The 26,610-nt window shown below is 39.7% G+C and overlaps 1 protein-coding gene across 4 annotated transcripts in view; it reads right to left on the bottom strand.

Annotated features, from left to right (window-relative positions):
* The window catches only part of LOC124619344 (mesocentin-like), a 628,722-nt gene that overhangs the window by 5,473 nt on the left and 596,639 nt on the right, over positions 1 to 26,610 (bottom strand). For 2 of the 4 annotated variants that reach the window (XM_047145661.1, XM_047145664.1), the window contains 3 exons: positions 11,636 to 11,746; positions 9,583 to 9,783; positions 5,861 to 6,053 (listed from right to left, as the gene is read on the bottom strand). In XM_047145661.1, the coding sequence (XP_047001617.1) occupies positions 5,861 to 6,053; positions 9,583 to 9,783; positions 11,636 to 11,746 (505 nt within the window). The remainder of the gene's footprint in view (positions 1 to 5,860; positions 6,054 to 9,582; positions 9,784 to 11,635; positions 11,747 to 26,610) is intronic. The other 2 variants (XM_047145662.1, XM_047145663.1) reach the window with 2 other exon arrangements.

The raw sequence follows: 26,610 nt of genomic DNA, 5'->3' as shown, positions 1-26,610 counted from the left end.
AATATTACAAAATAGACTTCGCCAATATCTAGATCGAGAGCTACCAGAAGAACAAGCTGGATTTAGGAAAGGAAGAGGAACTAGAGATCAAATTTCTAACATTCGGTGGATTATGGAAAAAGCGAGAGAATTCCAGAAAGATGTGTACCTCTGCTTTATTGACTACGCCAAAGCCTTTGACTGCGTCGATCACAACAAATTATGGAACGTACTGAAAAACATGGGTGTACCAGATCACCTCATTCATCTGATACAGAGTTTATACCTTGACCAAGAAGTCACGGTGAGAACTATGTATGGAACAACGAAATGGATAAATATTCAGAAAGGGGTCCGGCAAGGCTGCATACTGTCACCGTACTTATTCAATTTGTATGCAGAACATGTTATGAGGAATGCGAGGCTAGATGAAGGAGAAGCAGGAATTAAAATAGCTGGAATAAATGTAAACAACCTCAGGTACGCGGATGATACGATCCTGTTGGCAGAAAGTGAAGAAGAATTGAGAACACTCTTACTGAAGGTGAAAGACGAAAGTGAAAAGGCCGGTCTTATGCTGAATGTGAAGAAAACGAAAATTATGGCAACTACACCTACCAATTCGTGGGATATAGCAGGAGAAACCATGGAGGTAGTGACCACACTCGGTTATCTCGGTTCCCAGATCTCTGCTGATGGCGACTGCAGCCATTAAATCCGGAGACACCTGTTGCTCGGTAGACAGGTGATGTCAAACCTTGACAAGGTTATAAGGTCCAGAGATATAACACTAGCAACAAAGATCCATATTGTGAGGGCTATGGTCTTTCCAGTTGTGATGTATGGATGTGAGACCTGGACCATTAGAAAGGCTGAACGGCGAAGAATTGACTCCTTCGAATTGTGGTGTTGGAGGAAACTTCTTAGAGTTCCACGGACTGCAAAGAGAACCAACAGATCAATATTGGAGCAAATAAAACCAGATTTCTCCCTGGAAGGTCTAATGTTAAAACAAAAGCTGACCTACTTTGGACACACAATGCGAAGGCATGCCTCGCTGGAAAAAACATTAATGATGGGGAAGATTGAAGGAACTAGAAGAAGAGGACGTCAGAGGATGAGATGGATCGATGGCATCACAGAAGCAATGCATTCCAACCTGGAAGGTCTACGGGAGAAAGTGCAAGACGGGAGAAAGTGCAAGACAGGAAAAAGTGGCGTGATTTGGTTCATGGGGTCACGAAGAGTCCGAACCGACTAAACGAATAGAGAGAGAGAGAGAGAGAGAGAGAGAGAGAGAGAGAGAGAGAGAGAGTGTGTGCGTTTTTGTATCAGTTTCATTTGAGAGGCAGTCTCACACTTATGAACATGGGCTTTGCTGTTAAAGATGTTGTCTGAGAATACAAATATTGAGGGTTGGAATGAGAATTCAAGTCTGTGGTCAAGGTCGCCAATTACAGTGCTGAAAATTCAGGAGGAGGTGGTTAGAAAGGAAGGTAAGACTGATGAAGCATCATCAAGTCATTCTCTAATGGGAAAAGTGACAAGAAAAAAAGACAGACGGTAATGAAGATGGGTGCATTCCAGCATGTTGCAATATGTAGACATATGTATGGTTATTACAAGCAATGAAAGCCCTATGTTAAACAAATGCTATTTGAACACTGACTTTCTCAGCCCCCAACTGACTCCTGATCTACATCCTCTTTACTGGTCACCATAACCAAATTTATCCTCACCCACAATTACTTCTCGATTGACAGCATCATCTACAAACAAATCTGTGGTAGTCAAATTGACACTTATATGGCACTATCCTATACAAAACTATTCATGAACCATCTAGAGGAATCATTCATAACCACCGTCCGCCCCTGGTAGCTGAGTGGTCAGCGCGACAGACTGTCAATCCTAAGGGCCCGGGTTCGATTCCCGGCTGGGTTGGAGATTTTCTCCACTCAGGGACTGGGTGTTGTGTTGTCCTAATCATCATCATTTGATCCCCATCGACGCGCAAGTCACCGAAGTGGCGTCAAACTGAAAGACTTGCACCAGGCGAGCATTCTACCCGACGGGAGGCCCTCGTCACATGCCATTATTATTATTATTATTCCTAACCACCGAGAATCCAAGACTCCTCACCTGCTTCAGATGCACTGATGATATCCTCACGATTTGAACCGAGGGTGAGGACACCCTACCCATATTTCTCTATAACATCAATACCTTCTCAAGGAGCAGTACATCCTTGCACATCAACCCTCCCAAGCACAAACAATACCTTCCCTTCAGCATTGCCACCAGGTTCTCACCAAGAAGTCACATTCGTGCAGCCTAGCCACCTGTGGTCGTCAGATGTGTAGTGGCAAGCAGTCTCTCTCTAAGTGCACCAAAGATCTCACTATGGTCTTCACTGACCAAAATTATCCTCCCCATCCTATTCAGAAAAAGCCCTCCTCTGCCTTATCTTCCATCCCCCCATAGGCACTGCCAGGCCACAAAGGGGCAGCCCACTCATCACTCAGTACCATCCAAGCTCTGCAGCAATTGAATCACATTCTACACTAAGGTTTCGACTACTTCATGCTATGCCCAGAAATGAGAAATATCCTCCCCACCATGCTTCAATATGGTATTTCAGTGTCCAGACAACTTATACAATATCCTTGTCCACTCCTATTTCATTCCTGCTTAAAACCCTTTGCCCCAAGGTTCGTCTCACTGCAGTACACCTAGATGCGAGACCTGTCCCATACATCCTCCCACATCCACTTATCCCAGTTCTGTCACACGTGGCTCCCACACCATCGAACACTGAGCCAGCTATAAATGCAGTCAAGTGACCTACCAACTTAGCTGCAACCAATGTGTTGAATTCTATGTGGGCATGACCACTAACAAGCCGGCTGTCTGCATGAATAGTGCCACCAAACTGTGGCCAAGAGATAAGTGGACCACCCAGTTGCTAAGTGTGCTGCCCAACATAATGTGCTTGACTTCAACAACTGCTTCAGAGCCTGCATTATCTGGTTTCTTCTGCCAACAAACAGCTTTTATAACTGCACAGGTGGGAACCATACCTGCAACAGATCCTTCCTTCCTGTTACCCCCTGGCCTTTGCTAGTCCCTGTTCTCCACATACCTATCCCCTTGCCTGTTCCCACTTCAGTCCTATGAATGTCTTCTATCCTGCCAGAGCATTTACATATCCCTATCCCCTTCTCTACACCTCTCCTCTTGTCTTGCCGCCAACCCCCCCCCTCCCCCCCCCCCCCCTGCCCAAAGCACATCCTCTCAATGCCCTAGCAGCCAACTATCCTGTCCCCATCATGTCCCTGCAAGCTTCCACATGCAGCACTAATACCTTACCCCAACATCATCCTGTTATCCCTCCCCCCCTCGCCACCTACAACTCTTCTGTACTCCCACCGACCACCGTAGCAAAAATTGCTGCTCACCTCAAACACAGTCACAGTTGGGCCTTAGTGCTCGAAGACAACATGACAGTGGCCATGTGTGTGCGTGTGCGTGTGTGTTTCTTTTGTTTTGTCTATATCTGATGAAGGACTTAGTCTGATAGCTAACAATATCTAACAGTCTTTTCAATGTGTGTCTGCCACTCGACACCTCCTCTATGTGGTGAGAAGCAACCTATCCTTTTGACATACTTGTTTTTCCGTCCTGGATTTTCCATTGTTTGATTCTACTTTAAGCAAACTTCTCTGAAGCTTCAAATAAGCAGCATTATTTAATGGGAGTAAGTTGTCTCTTCAAAACTGTCTTCACAAGTTTGGTTTCTGGCACAAAAAGTTTTTGTACCGGAAGTTAAATCATTGAGAGAAGTGGTACAGTGGCCTGGAGTGCTGTTATCTGCATGTTGTAAGGAAAATTTCATTTGAAGACACTGTGGTTTGCTAAGATGTCGAATAATGCATGTTTGGTGCTAGTAAATGGTCGAATGGACAGTACAGCTTAAAAATAACAAACACACTGATAGGAAAAACGTAGCAGGATAAAGGTGACTATCATGAGGAAATGAATGCCACAGTTTTCACAGAAGTTTTCTAATTTTCTCCTCCAGAATATTTTTGCAATTAAGAAGCAGTAATGCACATAACCACTTTATAGTGTTAAATAAAACTTCAAAAATGCAACAAGTTTGTCGCATGAACGGACACAGGCAGACAGTGTTTGTTGGTAATGAGGATCACCCTGTGGCTAAACATGCCTTGGAGCATGGCCAGCACATCTTGGCACAGTGTTACACCGTCCGGGTTATCTGGATACTTCCCGGAGATGGGAACTTGCCCTTCAATATATTCTCTCTTCCCGTTACCCACCAGGTCTCAACCTCCGCTAATTTCAAGTTGCCGCCCCTCGTACCTCACCTGTCATTCAACAACATCTTTGCTTCTGTATTTCCGCCTCGACTGACATCTCTGCCCAACTTCTTTGCATTTACATATCACTGCCTGTGTCTATATATGTGCGGATGGATATGTGTGTGTGTGTGTGTGTGTGTGTGTGTGTGTGTGTGTGTGTGTGTGTGTGTGTGTGTGTGTGTGTGTGTGTGTGTGCGCGCGCGCGCGCGCGCGCGCGAGCGAGTGTATACCTGTCCTTTTTTCCCCCTAAGGTAAGTCTTTCCGCTCCCAGGATTGGAATGACTCCTTACCCTATCCCTTAAAACCCACATCCTTTCACCTTTCCCTCTCCTTCCCTCTTTCCTGATGAAGCAACCTTGGGTTGCGAAAGCTGGAAATTTGTGTGTGTGTTTGTGTGTTTTTTACTGTGTCTATCAACATACCAGCGCTTTCTCGTTTGGTAAGTTATATATATATATATATATATATATATAAAAACAAAGATGATGCGACTTACCAAACGAAAGCGCTGGCAGGTCGATAGACGCACAAACAAACACAAACATACACACAAAATTCAAGCTTTCGCAACCAACGGTTGCTTCGTCAGGAAAGAGGAAAGGAGAGGGAAAGACGAAAGAATGTGGGTTTTAAGGGAGAGGGTAAGGAGTCATTCCAATCCCGGGAGCGGAAAGACTTACCTTAGGGGGAAAAAAGGACAGGCATACACTCGCGCGCGCACACACACACACACATATCCATCCGCACATACACAGACACAAGCAGACACAGACACAAGCAGCAAATGTCTGCTTGTGTCTGTGTATGTGCGGATGGATATGTGTGTGTGTGCGCGAGTGTATACCTGTCCTTTTTTCCCCCTAAGGTAAGTCTTTCCACTCCCAGGATTGGAATGACTCCCTACCCTCTCCCTTAAAACCCACATCCTTTCGTCTTTCCCTCTCCTTCCCTCTTTCCTGACGAAGCAACCGTTGGTTGCGAAAGCTTGAATTTTGTGTGTATGTTTGTGTTTGTTTGTGCATCGCACACACACGCATATCCATCCGCATATACACAGACACAAGCAGACATTTGTAAAGGCAACATATATATGTCTGCTTGTGTCTGTAATGTGTGGATGGACATGTGTGTGTGTGCGAGTGTATACCTGTCCTTTTTTCCCCCTCAGGTAAGTCTTTCCGCTCTCGGGATTGGAATGACTCCTTACCCTCTCCTTTAAAACCCACATCCTTTCGTCTTTCCCTCTCCTTCCCTCTTTCCTGACGAAGCAACCGTTGGTTGCGAAAGCTAGAATTTTGTGTGTATATTTGTGTTTGTTTGTGTGTCTATTGACGTGCCAGCGCTTTTGTTTGGTAAGTCATATCTTTGTTTTTAGATATATTTTTCCCACGTGGAATGTTTCCCTCTATTATAATCAATGCTTTAATTTGTTTTATTCATTCTCCACGTGTATGGAAAAACTAGTATATCATTTCTGAATTGGTAACATGGAACATTACCTGGAGCCCCTTGCTGCTGCTGCTGCTGTTGCTGAATCTCAATCTTCTCAACAGTCATGTCAGGATTCATGGCAGTTGCTTCTTGAATAGCTTCTGCTAGTGCCCTGTCATGGTCAATAGGATCACCATCTGACTGAATAGTTATTTTCTGTTCCACTCGCGTCTCTACCACTCCATCTTTTTCTGTTTTGTACTGCAATAAAAAATAGGTAGAATTTAAAAACCAACTAGATATCAATAACAAAGTTTGCTAAAATCATACTCTCCTATTTGGATTAAGTTTCTTTCATAAAAAATTAAAGAAAGCAAGGATTTGTCCCATTCCATTCTGCCATGTGTTTAGGAACTGGCACAGTACAGTTTGTTCATGACATCTAAATTGTGGGATGTTAAGCTTTTGCCTGATGTCACCTTATTAGACAATGAAGCAAATGGAAGAACTTAGTGAATAATGGTCCAACAATTATTTCTGATTCAGCAAAATATACTTAAATGACATATGTGAGATGAGAGCAAGGAAGGGGGGGGGGGGGGGGGGGGGAGCAAAAAAAAAAATAGGGAGAGAGAGAGAGAAGCTGACAGCAACAACTATCAGATTCTCCCTCATAAAATTATCTCTCATAAACAGTATCCCCAAGTTAATGATACTACATGAGTTGTCAGAAATGGAACAAGCCATTCTAAACAGCTGCAGTACGTTTACAGCAAGCTGTCAACAGCTAAGTAATGAATAAGATGTACAAACAGAATAAAGTTAATTTTCAATCTGTCAGGTACACTGATGATAAGCAGATTTCCTGCTGCACGAATTTGGCACAGTTCATCTGACAAAAAGATTTAATTGTTCGCAAATGAACAGTATACGGAGATGGATTGCTACAAGTTGTTAATACTCTCATATACATTACTAGCCACTGAAACTGCATCACCTGGAAGGATAGTAAATAACAAAATCTGACTTGGAAGTACATGGGATATGAAATAAAGTACACCAACAGTGGCTCTAATCCGGCTGGGCATCAAGTTGAACTGACCTCGGATGACAGACAGTAATGTCTACCCATGCTACTTCAACTCTATGCCAGAGTTCAGCAATATTTTTATTTGACGAAAGATTTAAAAGTACGTGTTGGCCATCACAACAGTTGCATACCCACTGTACTGAGATAGGTAGGGACAGTACATACAACAGGTGATACTGCATAATACTGTGAAAGGTAATGTCAGGGAGACCTCAGAAATAAAGCACAGCCATTGGCTATACAGATGTCAGGAGCATAATTACTTTCGGCACGCCTCTCTCTGCTGCCATGTTGAGGCAAGCCACCACAATGGTCACTGTGCTGACAGTCCATGGTCACACTGTCCGTGTGTATACTTGCTGCAACAAACCCATTTACCGACTCAAGGTACATGATGCAGTTGTACCAACCTGCACTGCCAAGAGAAAAACATGTATGTACTTTCAGGCGCCAGTCTCACGAAGATGTTGAGATCCTACAAGACATTAAGTATGGCCCTCCTTTCACATGTCACTCGAGGTTTCCTGACCAATGCAAGCAGCAATATCATGGAATGAGAAACACCAATCTCAACAGGCAGGGACAGGAAAATTTTCTGAAGACTATAATTAGAAATAAGCAATTTTCAGAACAATAACAAAATCTGCAATCTTTATGAGACTGCAAAATTTGTAATTTTGCTATGTAAAAATGTTTAAACCTGAGAATGGCAGTTTATTACTATACATAATTGACAATTACTGAATGTTAAAATTGCATTTTGACATCTTATCTCTCAACAGTAATGTTCATATATAATCCTAAAATTTACCACTTAATGAACTTTGATGTCCACTGAAACAGAAAATATAATGCAGAATTTGGCAAAAAAGCAGCAAATTTGGTAAAAACATGGAGTTTGGCAAAAGCATAACATCAAATTTGGCCAGAAATGAACATCAAATTTAGAAAAAAAAGAAAAACATTAATTTGGCAAAAAATATCACAAAATTTGGCAAAAAAAAGCATTGAATTTTTTAGAAAACACCAAATTTTGCAAAATATAACACCAATCTGCAAAAAAAACCTACATTTTCCAAAAAAATAACACTGAATTTGAAAAAAAACACCAAATTGTAAAAAAAGACCAAATTTGGCAAAAAATGAATTGTGTTTGGCAAAAGCAACACCGACTTTGGCAGGAAATGATAACAAATGTCACCAAAAAAAAAAATAGCGAATATGTCAAAAAATCTACACCAAATTTGGCAAATATAAAAAATTTGATAAAAGTATTAACTGATTTGCAAAACAACATCAAATCTGGCAAAAAAATAAATATTTTGACAAAAAGTAACACCAAATTTGCCAATAAAATCAAATAATTTTTTCTTGGCCTGTTCATAGGCTGTGATCCAGCTGGTGTTGTTCTCCTTCTTACATATGGCATAACACAATCTTCTCACAAACAACATTCAAACCTGATAAATGGATGACAAACCACTTGCACTATCTTTCCTTATACACATATTAACATTACTCCTATCTATTTTGTGCAAGTTCCTTGTCCAGGTCATGAAGGCCCAAGGGATGTCTACCAGCTGCCATGTCATCCTCTTGCCTTATGGCATCATGTGGATGTGGTATGGACAGTCATGTGGTCAGAATACTGCTCTCGAAGCCACTTAGCACACTTTCCAGATCATGATGCTGTTACTTCTCATTCAAGTAGCTCCTCAGTCGGCATCAAGATGATGAGCGCATTCCATATCTATACAAGGAGATACCCTTGGGAGTATGGAGAACTCAAAATGGGACCTAACTGTCAAAATCTTATGGTTGTTGCTTTTTGGTTAGTATTAATAAAGGAAATAAATTTTCTTAATGACTCTGTAACCGCTGTGGACATTTTGTGGATGAAGCTGCCTCAATCGTTTACCATATTTCTTTATTTTCAACATCGTTTTGGCTACTGCCGTATCAGATCAAAACTCTGAACAAGTAAAACAAGTTAGTGTCATTATCAACTCATCAGTCAATATCAGAGGACACTTTCAAATGATACTGATGCTGAATGTTGTTTGACAGCTTCTAAGTTTGAATTTGACAATGGCAGTGGGTGAAAGACGTTATAAATAAGAAAATACATTAAGTGATCTGGACAGCTTCATTTCTGGTTAGTGGCTGACACAACTGAAATCATGGTAAATATAAATGCATTAGTAATTCCATTCACTTTAAATGATACGAGAGGGAAGCAGCATGAAGAAACCAAAGTGAAAAAGAGTGTTCACCAATTGTTCCTTATGAAGTTAACTCTTCAGTTTTTCTTTTCTATGTATATGAACTCACAGTGCTTAACTATGAATAGTCTTATGTGATGTTTTACACCCATACTATTGTCCAAGAATGAAATTTATTGACCTACCCAGATATAGGGTGATCTAAAAACTAATGAGCAACCAAACCACAGTGCAAATTGATTTTTTTCACATACATAAAGAACTGTAGGAGGTTAAAATCACATAAACAGAAAAAAGCCACTACTACCAAACAATTATTGACAAACTCATGTTACACTGGATGTTTAAATAATCTGTTAAACCACATAAATACCAAACAAGGGAGGGGAAAAGTACAGAATACAAAAATAGAACGTGCCTAATGAAAGATTAATAAAAATCATAGTTACAACACCGTGGTATTGCTTCTGACTCTCACCGTTATTGTCTCAACAGTTCTCGTTTTGCTGGAGATGGTCTGAGAACTGACAATCTCTCCCGAGGCACTGTAAGGTCCTTCTTCGACTGTTACCTTACGTGTCTCTGTAGCTACAACAGGTACTTTTGTTGTGCTTGTTACACTGGTTGTGCTGGGAGATCCTGGCTGGCTATACACTTTACTTTCAGTTGGCACAATGGGCTGTTACACAATCAAGAAAAAAGTTGTAATCAGTACTTGCAGAATAAGAAATTATTTATTATACAATCATAAGCAAATCACTTTTGTTAACCCTTTAATAGCTCTGGACGTGTTAACGCGCCCCTTTGTGCCTGTCCCTGTGCGCTCTGAATGTGTTTACCTACGCCACCAGTCCTTCTACCTGGTACTCTGAACGTGTCTACATTCGGAGCACACAGGGACAGCTACAAAGGCGCACGCGTTAACATGTCCAGAGCAGTTAAAGAGTTAAGTATCACACAGGGAGAGTCGCAAATTCAGTACAACTGTCAGGGAAGACATAATCACTTGATTTTCAAATAAAACCACACCAGTATACAATAAGATAAACGTGGGCAAACACACTTTCATAGTCACAGAATCACTCCACAGACACCAAAGAAAACAAGTTACATCTAATGTGACATTATGACACGAATGTACAATCTCAAAATTAATACCTCTACCCTCTGTCCAACTGAGTCTCCTGCACTTGTACTGTTTTACTCCTCAGGAGAAATACCCACAGTACTCTCAGTTACCAACAATTCAACAAAGCTGATAACTTATTTGGCATCAACAATTCATTTCAGACACTTTGTAACAACTTTTATTACTGTACAGACATGTTTTGAGAATTGGGATAAGATACGTTACATGAACTGATGATGATAAGTTAAATTCTCAAGGTTTATTTATATGCTAATAAAAATTATTACAAATGAATCAGTAGTGAATTGAGATAAATGAATTCAAGTTGTTACGGTTATTATGCACACTCACAGAAAGATCCTCAAAATCTGATAATCAGTACATATACGTATAGACATAATTTACAATGGTTTTGCAACACGGACTTTCTGTTTTATAGCAATTCATCCAGGCTCTTGTTAATATGGACATATTCAATGAATTTCAATGTTTCCACATTAATGTAAGTCTTAGCGATGGTATATAATTTCTTGCTTTGAAGGAATTGGACATTTTGAAGCTACTTCACAAAACTCAAAAAATTATTTATAATAAAGTATGAAAATGTAGTACCTTCAATGACAGTTTTGCCTAACAATTTTTCATGTGTGCTTGTATTGTTTGTGTTGAAGTTAGTTGCAAGCAGGGTGCTAAAAGACACAGCAATAGCAAGGAAATTCTTTAACAGTGGATTAGTCTGTTACACACAAAATGTATTATACAATTTCAATAGAACTAAAATTAAAAAATCTTACATTTCACAGCTCACTGATGGTGTTGGAGTCATCTTCTGCATCAAAATTAACTCATTTAATATAACAATAGTAACGATAATAATCTAAGGGAGTAACTTACATCCTTCATATTCTATTTTTCTCACATTATCACATTTACTCATTAATACACAAAAGATTTTTTTTTTTTTTTTTTTTTTTTTTTTAGTTTGAGAACTGCAACAGTGCAAAGTAAACTGTCACATCTGGATTGAAATTATGGACTGAAAACTGCTACAATCTTTCCAAAAATGGGGGTCTTACATTTACCACAACTGCTCTTAGTGCACATATTATAATCTTGCTACTGATAAAATTAACATTCCTGTACACACTGGTTTCTGAACTGTAGTCTTTGGTGCAGCACTCAGAAGTATCAGTCATTCAGCACAAGAAAGTACTATCTAGTGATACCAGACTTACTAGAAATGTGTTTTAGAAAAGAAAGACCAATACAATCTCATTACAATTTCTGTACTATGGTTGATGAGATGGGAGTAAGTCCTGTGAGAGGAACTATGGAGTGGTCTCACCTGGACACATATGCTGCTGTAATCAGAATAAGAGAGATGAAACACTGTAGTGCTTACCTGAAGTCTGGCACCACCATTGGCATAGAAGAGACCATCCTCAGGTTCGTCCAGCAGATCCACAGGTGTTCCAGAGTCATCAGAGCTTGTACTTGAGCGTCTGGAAAACTGCTAAGAAAGTGGAAGGCATGCAGCAATACCATTAGCCATACAGCAAGCCAAGCAGGGAAAGGATCAGGGCAGAGTGTGTAGCATTAGAGCAGAAACAGCAAAAAGCAATGGAGACTCGTATTTCTCTTTTGGAAGGGGAAGGGGATGGCCTTCCTAGCTTTTCTTTCTGGTATATGTAATATAATTTCCTGCTTGACTGGACACTGAATACAGTAACCAGGGAAATATAAAATTGCTCTATAGCAAGCATGAATGTTATTAATTTTAATAAATTACCAAAATTACTACAAACATCTGAAGTTTTTGCAGGTGTCAAATCAACAGGAACAGGTAAAACACAACATGATTTTGAGGCTCCAGAACCAAATTTTCCTTGTTAGTAATTTACTTGAAAATCAGGTTAAGAGGGATAATGTTGGCATATGCTTAACATAATTAGCATCAATGACCTAACCCCACCAGATAAAGGCAGAAGACAATTGTGGGAAAATAACAAAACGTATTAGTTAATAGTGACAACAATTCTGTGTTTTTTTACAAGAGCATCAGACCATTCAGCAAGAAAGCCACACAGGAAAGAAAAGGCTAGAGAGAAAGAAAAACTTAAATATAAATAACAGAACAGGCACAGAGGAATGGAAAACAATCACGTTATAAGAAACAATTATAAAAGACTAAGAGGGTGTGCATGAAACTGGAAAGTCATCAATATAAGTTACAAAACAGACACAAATTGATATGTGTTCTGTCTAAAGAAAATAATCACCAAAATGGAACTGCAGACAAATAAAAACACTTTCTAGTTAACAGGAGGCAACAGAAAAAGACAATAACAAAAGCTGACAAAAGCATTAACATTCAGGACCAGCAATTCCATCATCTGGTAAATGAGACAAAAGTATTGAAGAAAGTGGGAATATTCAAGGAATACATGAGACAAAATCCAAATCACTTCTGTGAAAAAGGAGCTATCAAGGTCATGGCTCTTATGCAGCAAAACCTGTATATTACTAGTACACATTGGCTGATCCTTACTGGCAGCTAAGTGATCATCACAATAACATATAAACAGGAAACAGTGCCATGCATGATGCCATCTGGAACGTAACATGAGTCATCCGACAAGTGGCTCTCTGATTGAGTATGTCTTATCAGTGAGGGATTAGAAGTAGCTAGTGGTAAGAATACCTGTAGAAAAAATAAACTGCTGTGCAAGGACTATCAAGAATATGAACCTAGTGATAAGAAAATAAGATTGGGAAAATGCATATTATCTGACCAGTTTCAGAAAACTAGCATTTCTGTCCCTCTCTATATACAATGTCAGCCAATAGAGAAAGTATCTTTTTCTATCTCTGTTTGAATGTATGACAATAATGAAAACGCCTGGAAGAAACAACGCATAAACTGATGTGTGGAGCATAGAAACAGGTAACAGAAAATAATACTCACATTACCTTTCAAGCTTCGCCACACAACCACACAGACATCAAAACGACACTCCCTTGGCCACAGTGAGACTGATTATTGATTACTGAAAGCAGTTTTCTGGACTGAAGGAGGTGGGAAGTGGTAGGGAATGATGCAAGAAGGCGGCAGTGAGAAAGTCGCAGGTCTTTCAACAGATGACTCAACCACAGCATAACAAGATGAAAAGAGTATGAGGTAGGACATAAAAGAGAGACAGAAAGAGGGAGAGGGGGGTGGTGGAGGGAGACGAGAGAGAAAAGGATATGGGTGGAAAAGGAGGGAGGGAGAGGGGGCGGAGGGAGGGAGGGAGGGAGGGGGGGGAGAGAGAGAGAGAGAGAGAGAGAGAGAGAGAGAGAGAGTGGCCACATAGGGGGAAGAAGAGTCGTGGCAGAAGGCAGTAAATGATCAGGATGGGGAAGGAGTGATGTGGGCGGAAGAGAGAAGGGACAAGGTAAGGTGAGAGAGTCAGAAACAGATTACCGGAGATTTAGGCCAGGGGAACTATGCGAGTGCAGGATACACTGAGAGACAATTTTCCCCTGTGTAGTTCAGAAAATTTGTAATGGAAGGGCAAATCCAGATATCCCGCATATTGAAGCACCTGTTGTCATTTGTGCTGTGGTGTGCAGCATGTTCGGCAACTGGATGGTCAAGTTTGCAGTTTGCCACAGTTTGGTGGTGGCCATTCGTCTGAGTAGACAGCTGGTTACTTGTCATGCACATAGTTTGCTGCACAGTAATTGCAGCATAGCTGATGTACAGGATGTCCTAGGAGGAATGGTCAATATATGGGGATATGGCAGGAACGATCATTCAAAGCAAAAACATCTAGTAAACCTGGGTTCTAAATACATACCTTAAGAGACATGAGCACTTCTTCATCTTCAATACTGTGAAACAAGTATCTTCTACTGCAAGCTCTTTGCTTCCATATTTTGAGAGATAGCAGTATAAACCAAAACAAGAAAAAAATGTCCTCTAAACATGGGCTAGAAAGTGCATATCCGAAGATCTATAACTACTTGTTCATCTTCACTACTATGAAGCACATTTCTTCTACTGAACAAGTGCTAATAGTTTTTAAGGTATGCATTTTAGAGCCTCTGTTTACCACAAAATTTCTTGGTGTTTTGGTCTGCACCATCTTCTCCTGAAATACAGAAAGCAAATACCTCTCAGCAGAAGAGATGTATTTCACTGTATCAAAGATGAAGAAGTGCTCAAAGCTCATAAGGTATGCATTTTAGAGCTTATATCTACTACACTCATTTTGTTTTGAATAATCATTCTCGTCACATCTCTAAATATTGACCATTCCTCCTAGGACACCCTGTACAACACGGCTGCTTTCAGATGTGGCCCGCCTTTCACTGGGTATGAAATGTCTGTGACTGAACTGTGGTAGGAGGTGGTGGGTGGGTGTATGGGACAAGTCTTGCACCTGGGCCAGCCACAACGGAATGACCCAGTAGGTGCAAGATTGGAATAAGTCTGGGCAAGGACATTCTGTAGGTAGGCTGGGTGCTGGAATACTAACTTGGATGATGTGGGTAGGATTTTGGATATGATAGTCCTCATTTATTTGTGGTATACTGCTACTAGTCACAATGGCATGTTTTAATTTAATGCAAAGTGATGTGTTTTGAGCACAGGTAACTCATATTTTGATGCATTTATATACCTACTGTCAGTTACACAAAAATACCTATTATTTAAATAATCTAAAACTATGGAACATAAATTATCCTTTCTTCTAATATGGATCCACAGTTTTTATAATTTTTTTAAATGATGTCATGTTGCTTTAAGATGTCACTATTGCAGCTTTGGTATTTGTTTCATTTTCAAGCATCTACAATACACAATAGAAACCACTGATAATATAAAAAGGATCCCACTCATATATTAAAAAATTGGAATAGCCTAAGCTGATAAAATTACCAAATTACTACAACTGACATTATCTTTCAATTATTTTAAATTCCAATATAAGATACATTCATAACCAGATGGAGTTGCCATGGCAGTTGTATTGCTAGTGTCCTGCAGTTAGTTTTGTAAATCATACAGAGAACCAATTTTTTGAAATATTTACTACTATCACTAGGAAAATTTTATACTATATGAGGTATGTAGACAATGCTCTTGTTCTCTTTTATGGCACAATTACTGAAATCAAAAGTATGCTTTCACACTCTAATAGTATACAACCCAATATTGGTTTTACTATGTGACTTAAAAAAAAAAAAAGGGGGGGGGGCAAGCAAGCCCATACAGAATGACAATGACACCCCTAAATTTGTAAATTTGTAATATTCCTGAAATCAACCTGCACTGACAGCATAATCCCCAACAGTTCATGCCACCCAGAAATACATAAGAAGGCCTTTTCTCACTCCGTGACCATCCGAATCATTAACCTCCCTTTAGAACAGAACGAAATCACCAAAGAGTTACGTATGCTAAAACATATAGCAACAACTAATGGCCACAGTACTGATATGGTAGACAAACTGTACAAAATAACAATATAGTGAAATAAATAACATTAACATGAAAGAGAATCAGAAATAATGAAATACATTGTTTTAACTTATAACAGTACCATATCAGATAGAACAGCCCATAATTTTCACTTTTTCCCACAAACAACAAAGTAGGTAAAATGGTCAGACACACTACGCATAAAATAAAATTATTTATACAATAAGAAATTTATAAAATGAAATGTGGTGAATGTTATAGTTTCTATATGGAACAAACAATAATTTCCACCTGGCCTTAATTTATGTTGATTTCTACCATCTCAGCTTTTCTTCAGTGTAACTACTCTTTGCTTCATTCTGTTTTAGTTTTCTACATGTTTCATTTCTTTTTTGTCTATTTTTCACTGCCACCCTCCCACCTCTGTTATGCACAATACATTTATCTTTTCACTCTTTTTAAAACGTGCACGATATTTTAGTAGTAATCTCTGTCTTTCATATAACCCTGTCTTCCACCTTTAAGCTCTCAGGTTTTCAAGTCTCGTCTAAGGCAGTCCCCAACAATCAGTCTTTTTTACTCATCCCGTACGGTAAGTCTCCCCTGACCTGTGGTTCTGGGTGACTTCCCCAAAATCTACCCCTTTTCCTTGACCTTTCCAGTCCTTTTCCCCCTTCTTCCTTCCTCTTCATTCTGCATGAAGAAGGAGCCATTGGCTCCGAAAGCTTGCCAATCACAACGGTCTTTTATGTGTGTGTTCTGTTGCCGCTTGGTGAGTAGATTTTTTTATCTATCCAATTAAATAATTAATGCTAAGAATATAATAGAGGGAAAAATTCCACGTGGGAAAAATATATCTAAAAACAAAGATTCTGTAACTTACCAAACGAAAGTGTTGGTACGTTGATAGAGACAATAACAAACACAAACACACACACAAATTTCAAGCTTTCGCAACCCGCGGTTGCTTCATCAGGAAAGAGGGAAGGAGAGGGAAAGACGAAAGAATGTGGGTTTTAAGGGAGAGGGTAAGGAGTCATTCCAATCCCGGGAGCGGAAAGACTTACCTTGGGGGGGAAAAGGGGCAGGTATACACTCGCATATGTGGATGGATATGTGTGTGTGTATACCTGTGTGGATGGATATGTGTGTGTTTGCGAGTGTATACCTGTCCCTTTTTCCCCCCAAGGTAAGTCTTTCTGCTCCCAGGATTGGAACGACTCCTTACCCTCTCCCTTAAAACCCACATCCTTTCGCCTTTCCCTCTTTCCTGATGAAGCTTGAAATTTGTGTGTTTGTGTTTGTTATTTTTATTGTCTCTATCAACATACCAACGCTTTCGTTTGGTAAGTTACAGAATCTTTGTTTTTAGATACAATTATAGAACAAACAGGTAGATGTTTCTTCACCAGATTCACAGAGCACACAAACATAAGTGAGAACTCCAAACTCTCACTTAGTGCACATCTACAAAACTGCAATTGTAACACCAGTAGCAAGGAAGACTAATAGAAAGGATGACTAATGGAAATTTACAGTGCCTTCAAAGTACACTCACAATATATTCTCATAAATAAAAATTTTTTTGATTGTTTTACACTTTTAGTCTGATGTAGTATAAGTGTGCATTTTTAGATGGGTCAATGTGTCATGATACATACAATACATTCAAAATTACAGTGCATAAAATGGAATGTCATGACCAATAAGTAACTGGGAGTGTTGACTGGTTGCTCTTTGATGTGCATGCATATTATGTTGTAATCTGTGCCCAGCTTCAACCTGCATGTCAAAAATCTTGTAAGTACATAAACATCAACAAACTGCAAAATTGGTTGCATGTACAATAATCCCATGTTACATTGTTCTCAGCATATTGTGTTAAGTTTTGTAGATGCTTGAAAATGGAACAAATGCTGAAATTTCAATAGTAAAATAAAAACAGTAACAGCTAAAAGCAATATGACATCACTGAAGAAGTCATTCTATTGGTGAGGTGACTTACATCATCGCAACAAGAAAAACACCAGGACTTCACCTACTTTCCTACTACCTTCCAATACTATTCAGAATAGGCTCTACATAGTACATATTTCATTTTAACCTGTTTGTTGATATACATGAAGATGAGAAAACATGTTCAAAATACGATGTAATATATTGAATGAAACTGGGACCATAATGTAATCAAAACATCATGATGAGCGATGAATGAGACCTGGGTTCAAGTTCTGGTTTGTCACTCAATTTCAAACCATCAGGATAACTATGTTTTGAATATGATGGCATAATAAAGGCTATTCCAACTCACATGCGCCGGCCAGAGTGGCTGAGCAGTTCTAGGCGATACAGTCTGGTACCGCGCGACCGCTACGGTCGCAGGTTCGAATCCTGCCTCGGGCATGGATGTGTGTAATGTCCTTACGTTACCGTATTTACTCGAATCTAAGCCGCACTTTTTTTCCGATTTTTGTAATCCAAAAAGCCGCCTGCGGCTTAGAATCGAGTGCAAAGCAAGCGGGAGTTCTGAAAAATGTTGGTGGGTGCCGCCACAACTAACTTCTGCCATCGAATATATGTAGCGCCACACAGGCATGCTTTGTTGGCACAAAGATAAATACTGGCACCAAAATCTCTGCGTCAGTAAATAAATTTAAAAAAAAAGTGGAAGACGAGCCTTTTTCCTCCGCCCAGAGTTTCTACCACTGCGTTTTGGTACATTATCCAACGAAGTAAATACAAATTCTGTATTGTTGATCTTCGAATGTAGCAGCATTTCAATGTACTACGAAAATCCGACTGGCAAGACTGTTTGGGATGTTTGTCAATATGGCCAACTCTACGTTCTGAATTTTTTCCTACCTGTGAGAAGAGATGGTTGCTAATAGGAGCTTTTATGAATTGTGAATCACATGTAGTATTCTCTTCGCCATAAGATTAATACGAATATAAACATTTTGCCATGTATTGTTTCGTGTTTGCTACTATCTCATTTAAATCCTGTCTGCCTAATAAACTACGAAACTAGAGTGAGACAACAGCAAACACGGAAGAATATACATATCATGTCATGTTTATATTCGTATTATTCTTATGCCTGATAGTGATACAGTCAGAAATGAAGCACGGCAACTGACTAGATTTTTAAATCTAAGATGACTCTAATTTCTGTGCAGAATGTAATGAACTAAAGAGGCGCCTGCAAAGATTTTCAAACGGAGAAAAATTTTCGCTAAAATTTCGTTCAGAACATCATCTATCATACGCAGTCTATTATTTGGTTCTTGTTGATCATTATCAAAGAAAGAAGTAGTGTAAGTAACAACAAATGTTTCGCTAATGAGACAACTCCTCTCTATTTTTTTATTTGTAAGCGGCGGTAGCGCGCACAAAAGCAAGCCACGCCGCGAGCGGCGACAGGCCGTAAACACGCACTATCAGAATGCGACAAACAATGCATGACACAGTACAGTAATGCATTTTCAGCTTAGAGTGACGTAAACACCTATATCAAAGAGAACGGCACTTATCAGATCAAAGAAAAATAAGCAATCAATTCAAACCAGACGAAGCACGTGAAAAAGGAAGGATATCCGTATAAATACGAATGGAGCGCGTGACGCGTAGCAATGGCTACCTGGTAAACCGTAACTGCTAAGCTTACGACTCGAAGCAAACTACTGCAGCTGTATCGTCATAACATTTGACCTAAATTGTGTCTCATATTACAACTAGGCGAACTTTGTTTCGATTTGGAGGTGCGACCTAAAACTTTTCTCTCCCCTTGAATTTAGAGTCTCAAATTTCAGGTGCGTCTTAGATTCGGGAAAAATTTTTTTCCTTGATTTCGAGTCTCATTTTTCAGGTGCGGCTTAGATTCGAGTGCGGCTTAGATTCGAGTAAATACGGTAGTTAGGTTTAAGTAGTTCTAAGTTCTAGGGGACTGATGACCTAAGAAGTTAAGTCCCATAGTGCTCAGAGCCATTTGAACCATTTTTTGAACCAACTCACATGCCCACCTGGGGACAGCAGGGCACGCATGGACACAAATGGCCATGGGTGGGCAAACGGCTGACATGCAAGCAGTCTTGCAACCGAGGCATAATGTATATAATCACACTACACTGGCAGAGTGTGGGCAATTTGTAACTTAAGAAAATACTGATTCTGCATATGTGATAAAGCATATTCCCATGAAATTGTAACTACTTACTTGTGCTACTCTTAATTTGTGAAATTAATTTCATGTTTGATGACTGAAATTTTTGCCTGCCAGAGTACAAAAACTGGACTAAATTTTTATTCCTTGTGCATAGGAATGAAATTAACTGTTATCCCATGGAGCGAAAATAAACAAACATAATCCAAAATTACAACAGATTTCTTTGTAAATCTAACAAATGATGACCATTTGTTAATAGAAAGAAGATGGAAGAGAAAGAAAAACAACAGTTTTACCGCCATAGATATTAAATTACACATAAAATGACATTTTTAAGCATACAAAGCTGAGAAAAGAAACCATGTTAGAAGAAAGTGCCACAGTGGTTGTAACTCAAACTGGAATGACACGTTAGAAGGCAATTAGGGGATTTTCATGCCTATTTGTGAAGTGTATAGTTCTAAAGATTTTCAAATGAGATTTTGTAGTGGCCTCAAAAATACAAATTCTCCATACACATTAACAACCGTGGTGACTTACATACATTTGTGAGCAAACATTTGCAGCAACTGTTTACGATTTAGGATTTCAAATTTATTTCATTATCATTTACTCGATAGATGATCTTACATACATTTACAGAAGATGAACATTTAGATTTACACAGTATTTATTACACATATCTCAGCCACACAAACTGTGACTTCAATGCATTCTGTTAAGATTGCCATAGCCTCACTTAGCAAAAGTAAGAAGTGTGAGTATTCAAAGTGAAAAGCATGGCACTTATTTGCTTTTATGTAGTGTAAATTTAAATGTGAATCCTTCATAGATGCGTTGATATTACCTGAAAACAGTGAAGAATGCTAAAAGAAGGTTAAAAAACTAAATAGTGACTATTTAACAATTTATGAGAATGCAGCTGGATGATGTCTTCAACAAAAACCGATATTTTGACTGGCAGACACCCTGTCATTCCAGGAGACAAATGCAGTTAAAACATGCTGTGCAAGGAAATTCATGGCCTTGGTTTGTAGGGCAAATAAAAAAAGGTAAAAAACACACACACACACACACCGTAAACAACTAGGGCCAACACACAACCAAAGATGACAGAAGTTGTCGATAGTGAATATTAATTATCAACAGGTGAGCAAGTAGCATTATGCTGTCAGAAGGTTCCACGAAAAACTTAAGCAAAAACCCCCTCTGTCTCTGCTTACAAGCTACATCCAAATTTAATCTCAACTGTTTCCTAAATGACACTAACCCAATAGCTGGAAGTTAATGTCAGAATCTCTTTGTTGTTTTATTCCATGGGGTGACTGGTGCTAAGGCAATGTTCTGCAATATCAGATTTGTTCAGCTATTGAAAGCATGTGGAACACTTATGCTCAGTAGACCTGCCCTCCATAGTCTTGATGGTCTGATCAATGTATGACATGCCATTACTGCAAGGTATAGAGTACACATCCACAAACTGAGATCATCCTTCATAGATCCGTAAAGGGCACTAGTCTTAGATCGTGGTCGAAAAACAGATTTCACTCATGTTTCCACAGAATACCACCAGTCCTTTTGGAAATACTACCTGCATATGGCAAAAAGGCCATAGACTTTAATGTCACTTGAGTAGTTTCGTTCCTCACCTGATTCATGGTTGGTCAATAGCACAATGTGTGTTTGATCTGTCTTTCACTATAACCATTCTGATGGAGGGTGACTTCGAGGTAGGCTAACTCAACTGACAGACTTTCAGGGTCTGAGATGACATGGGTGCTATGAACCAAGGTACTTAGTACCCCTTTACACTGAGCCAGACGGTGTCAACTATCAGCCATAAGATACAAATCAGTGTGAGTTAACTTCATAGAAACAGAATGTCCCAACGTACAATCAACCTTCCTCCTGATTGACACATCGAGACAGAGAAGACAGCCATCCTTTTCCACCTCCACCAAGAAGCTAATATTCAGATGGATTGAATTCAGATGTTCTACAAAAGTTTTGGATTCTCACTTCCATAAGGCTAAACAACATAAGTGTTGTTTATGCTTTAACTATCAAATTTGTGTGTGTACCATTTTATAGTTCAATCGTTTATAGTTCACCGTGCTTAATTCAGCCACGAGAGGCCACCCAGCCTGCTGGTATGACAGTAGTGTGTGCAACCTGCCAGCTGTGTCCCCTGTTAGAAATAATGACCACATAAGATGGAATGCAAGGCTCTGGTGGCCACTTGTGTGTTTTCTGCTGTACGTAATTTCTCTCTCATGTATTTATGCTTCTTCATGCGATAAAGTTACAGTGTAGTTGGGTATATATCTAAAAAATCGTGCAGGTCTCAATGCTGACAACTCCAGTATATGTTGCTCAAAATCTTAACTGAGAGAGGTGGCACAGTGGTTAGCACACTGGACTCGCATTCAGGATGATGACAGTTCAAACCCATGTCCGCCCATCCTGATTTAGATTTTCCGTGATTTGCCTAAATTGCTTCAGGCAAATGCTGGGATGGTTTCTTTGAAAGGGCATGGCTGACTTCCTTCCCCATCCTTCCTCAATCCGATGGGACCGATGACCTCGCCGTTTGATCCCCTCCCCCAAATCAACCAACCAATCAAAGTCTTGACGAACAGATAGGCAACAACAGGTGACAGAGGACTCTCCACTGCAACACCATCTGTCTGTTCATAGAACTGGTTGTTGAATAAAAAGTAAGTGGAAATCGCATATGTCAAAATACATTCATTAATCCATCACCAAACCTAACCTGAATGAATTGTAATGAATCAGAGGAATGCAAGTCAAGAGAGAGACCACATCAAAATTCATTATAACATCAACGTAAGAAATTTTCCAAGTTCTTAATGTGACATACACAGTAACCTATTAGTGCATGAAAGAGTACTTCATACCTTGGTTCATAGAGTCCATGTCATCTCAAAGAGCAGCAAGGTGTTTTGTTACACGGTAAGGTGTTTTGCTGCACGGTAAGGTGTTTTGCTACACGGTAAGTCACAGCACCCATGTTACTGACAATAGGCCTATGAATGAACACGAAGCAGACCTCCCAACTTCTGTAATAGTACTCTTTGGCGAACATGTACCAGTCAACATATGAAATTATTCTCTCCAAACATCCTCAGCAGTATCAGAAGGCACTCAAAAAACAGCCTGTTTTAACAGAACTTATAAAATCAAGAACTGTCAAATGTTTGGACATCAGTACAAAGTTTAAATCTTTCCTTAGCTTATTTATATATGCAGACGATACTTTTGTTGTTTGGCCTAGTAGAATGGATAATTTAAACACTTTCTGAAACATCTGAATTCACTGAACCCAAATATTCACATCATACTCCCTGATGTGTTGGTCAGGTAGAAGGCTGACGGTTCATTGGGACAGGCCATTTATTGGAAGGCAAATCAACTGATTTGTATCTTGAGGTTCATAGTTACCACCATCTAGCCCTGCATGAAAGGGTACTTCATACCTTGGTTCATAGAGTCCATGTCATCTCAAACCCTGAAAGTTTGTCAGCCGAGATAGCCTACCTCAAAGTCACCTTTTGCCAGAATGGTTGCAGTGAAAGACACAACACAAACATGCTACCGTATCGACCAATTGTGAATTGGGTGAGGGATTAAAATATAGAGGGGGCCCCAAAGTTTACAGTCTTTTTTCCTTATGCAGATAAGACTTCCAACAGGATGGTCATACTCCCCTAAAAAACGGTGTGAAGCACATTTTTCAACCACATTTTAGTATTAGGGCCATTTTAGGGTTTGCAAAGGATGGTCTTGGTTTGTGTAGAGTGAGTGTCTATTGTACTCCTTGGAGACGTGACATCATATGACAACCATCAGGACCGTGGAGGAATGGTGTACTGAGCATAAGTGTCATACATGCTTACAACAGCCAAGCAAATCTGTTATTCCAGAACAATGCATTAGCACCAGTCCTCCTGTGAAAAAGACACTGAGGTGATGAAAGTCATGGGGCAGTGATATGCACATATACAGATGGTAGTAGTATCACATGCACAAGGTATTAAAGGGCAGTGCATCGGCAGAACTGCCATTTATACCCAGATGATTCATAAAAAAGGTTTCCAATATGATTGTGGCCACACAACAGGAATTAACATACTTTTGAACAAGGAATGGTAGTTGGAACTAGATGCATGGGACATTTCATTTCAGAAATCATTAGAAAATGTAATATTCCGAGATCCATACCGTCAAGAGTGTACCAAGAATACCAAATTTCAGGCATTACCTCACCACAAAAAAATGCAGTGGTCGATGGCCTTCACTTAATGACCAAGAGCAGCGTCATCTGTGTAGACTTGTTAGTGCTGACAGACAAGCAATACTGCATGAAATAAGCACATAAATCAATGTGGGACATGCGACGAATGAATCCATTAGAACAGGGTGGCAAAATTTGGCATTAATGGACTATGGCAGCAGACGACCTATGTGAGTGCCTTTGCTAACAATACAACATCTCCTGGGTTGATGACCATATCAGCTGGACCCTAGACGACTGGAAAACCGTGGCCTTGGCAGGTGAGTCCCAATTCCAGTTGATGAGAGCTGATGGTAGGGTTGGAGTGTGGTGCAGATCTCATGAAGCATTGACCTAAGTTGTTAACAAGGCACTGTGCAGGCTGGTAGTGTCTCCATAATGGTGTGGACTGTGTTTATATACGATGGACTGAGTCCTTTGGTCCCACTGACCAATCATTGACTGGAAATGGTTACGTTCGGCAACTTGGAGACCATTGGCAGCCATTCATGGACTTCATGTTCCCAAACAACAATGGAATCTTTATGGATGACAATGTTCCAGGTGACCAGGCCACAATTATTCATGACAGGTTTGGAGAACATACTAGACACATTCAAGCGAATGATATGGCCACCCAACATGAATCCCATCAAACATTTATGGGACATAATTGAGAGGTCAGTTTGTGCACAGAATCCTGCAACGGCAAGACATTTACAATTATGGACAGATGTAGAGGCAGAATGGTTCAATATTTTTGCAGGGGACTTCCAATAACTTGTTGAGTTCATGCCATGTCAAATTGCTGCACTATGTTGGGCAAAAGGAGGTGCAACACAATGTTAGGATGTATCCCATGACTTTTGGCACCTCAATGTGACAAACACAGACGCAGAGACAGGTTTCAGATTATCTAACGGGTCAACATGAAAATTTCACCTCCAGCACTGACAATTTTGAACCTAAGGGAACAAAGTCAACAGTATTGTACAATACACTTTAGACATATATGTGCCATGCAAGATTATGAGGTATGAAAAAGATGTGCCTTGGTTTGACAACTATGTTAGAACGCTGCTATAAAAGCAAAAAGAGATTAACTGCAAATTTAAATATAGTCAAAGCCTCACAGACAAATAAAAGCTAAACAAAACCAAAATTAGCATAAGGAGGGCTATGCAAGAAGCACTCAATAAATTTGAAAGTAAAATTCTATCCACTAAATGTCTTTCTCCACAAAGGAAGATTGTAATGTTGTTCCTACTTTAAATATTCGCACGAATGATAAAATGACATATTAATATAAATGACCAAGGGGCAGAAAAGCAATTGAAAGTGCTTAATAGAAGAAAGATCACTGGAGCTGAGGATGTACCAATTTGAGTCTATACAGAGTATGTGAAAGAACTTGCTTCTTTTCTACCAGCTGCGGACCATATGTCTCTTCAGGAATTAAGTGCTCCTAATAACTGAAAGCAAGCACAGATCATTCCCATTTTCAAGATGGGTTGTCGAACAGTTACACAAGACTACAGCCCTATTAGCTCTCACATCGATGTAGAATTTTGGAAGGTGTTTTATTCTAGCATATTATAACATTTTATGAGACTTAAAATTTCCTCTGTAACAATCACCATGGATTTCGAAAACAACGTACATGGGAAACCCAGCTCGTTCTGTTCATCCACAACATCCAGAAAGCAGAACATACAGGCACTCATGTAGATGTTGGGTTTCTTAAATTCCAGAAGGCATTCAATACAGTTTCACACAGCCACTTAATGAACAAAATATGACCATACAGAATATCAGGCCAACTGTGTCATTAGACTGAAGATTTTCTAGCATGCACAACACAGGATGTCATTCCGAATGGAGAGAAAACACTGGAAGTTCCATGAGGCTTTTTGCAGATGATTCTGTCATATAAAGAGAAGCTGCACTGTTAGAAAATTGGAGTGAAATGCAGGAAGAACTGCACAGGACCAAATAGTAGGTAAATCACACACCAGATTGAGACTCACGAGGAAAAGGAATGTAATTCATTCACAGAAAAAGAGCTCACAAGGCACTTGTTTGACTGATTTTTGAGTACTGTCCATCAATCTGGGACCCTAACTGGGTAGGACTGATGCAAGGCAACGAGAGAATTTGAGAAATTAGAGTTAATGCAAACGCTTACGCACAATCCCTCTTCCCAAAAGCCATTCATGAATGCAACAGGGAAGGAAGACCAGTTAGTGGCACCAGACATAACCACTGCCACATACTATCAGGTGGCTTGTGGAATACTGATGTAGAGGTACATCTCGATGCTTGGTGCTAAGAGTGGCAATCAATCCACAACATAAACAAATGTAGTATATTCTAAATTGCAAATACATAGAAATACCCTTTATTGTATGATTACACAATTGCAGAACAATCACTGTCAATAAGAATGCATACAAA

This window comes from Schistocerca americana, chromosome 6 (assembly GCF_021461395.2).
Source record: "Schistocerca americana isolate TAMUIC-IGC-003095 chromosome 6, iqSchAmer2.1, whole genome shotgun sequence".
Classification (NCBI taxonomy): domain Eukaryota; kingdom Metazoa; phylum Arthropoda; class Insecta; order Orthoptera; family Acrididae; genus Schistocerca; species Schistocerca americana.
The sequence above is the reverse complement of the archived record's forward strand: the minus strand, read 5'-3'. Positions and strand labels throughout refer to the sequence as shown.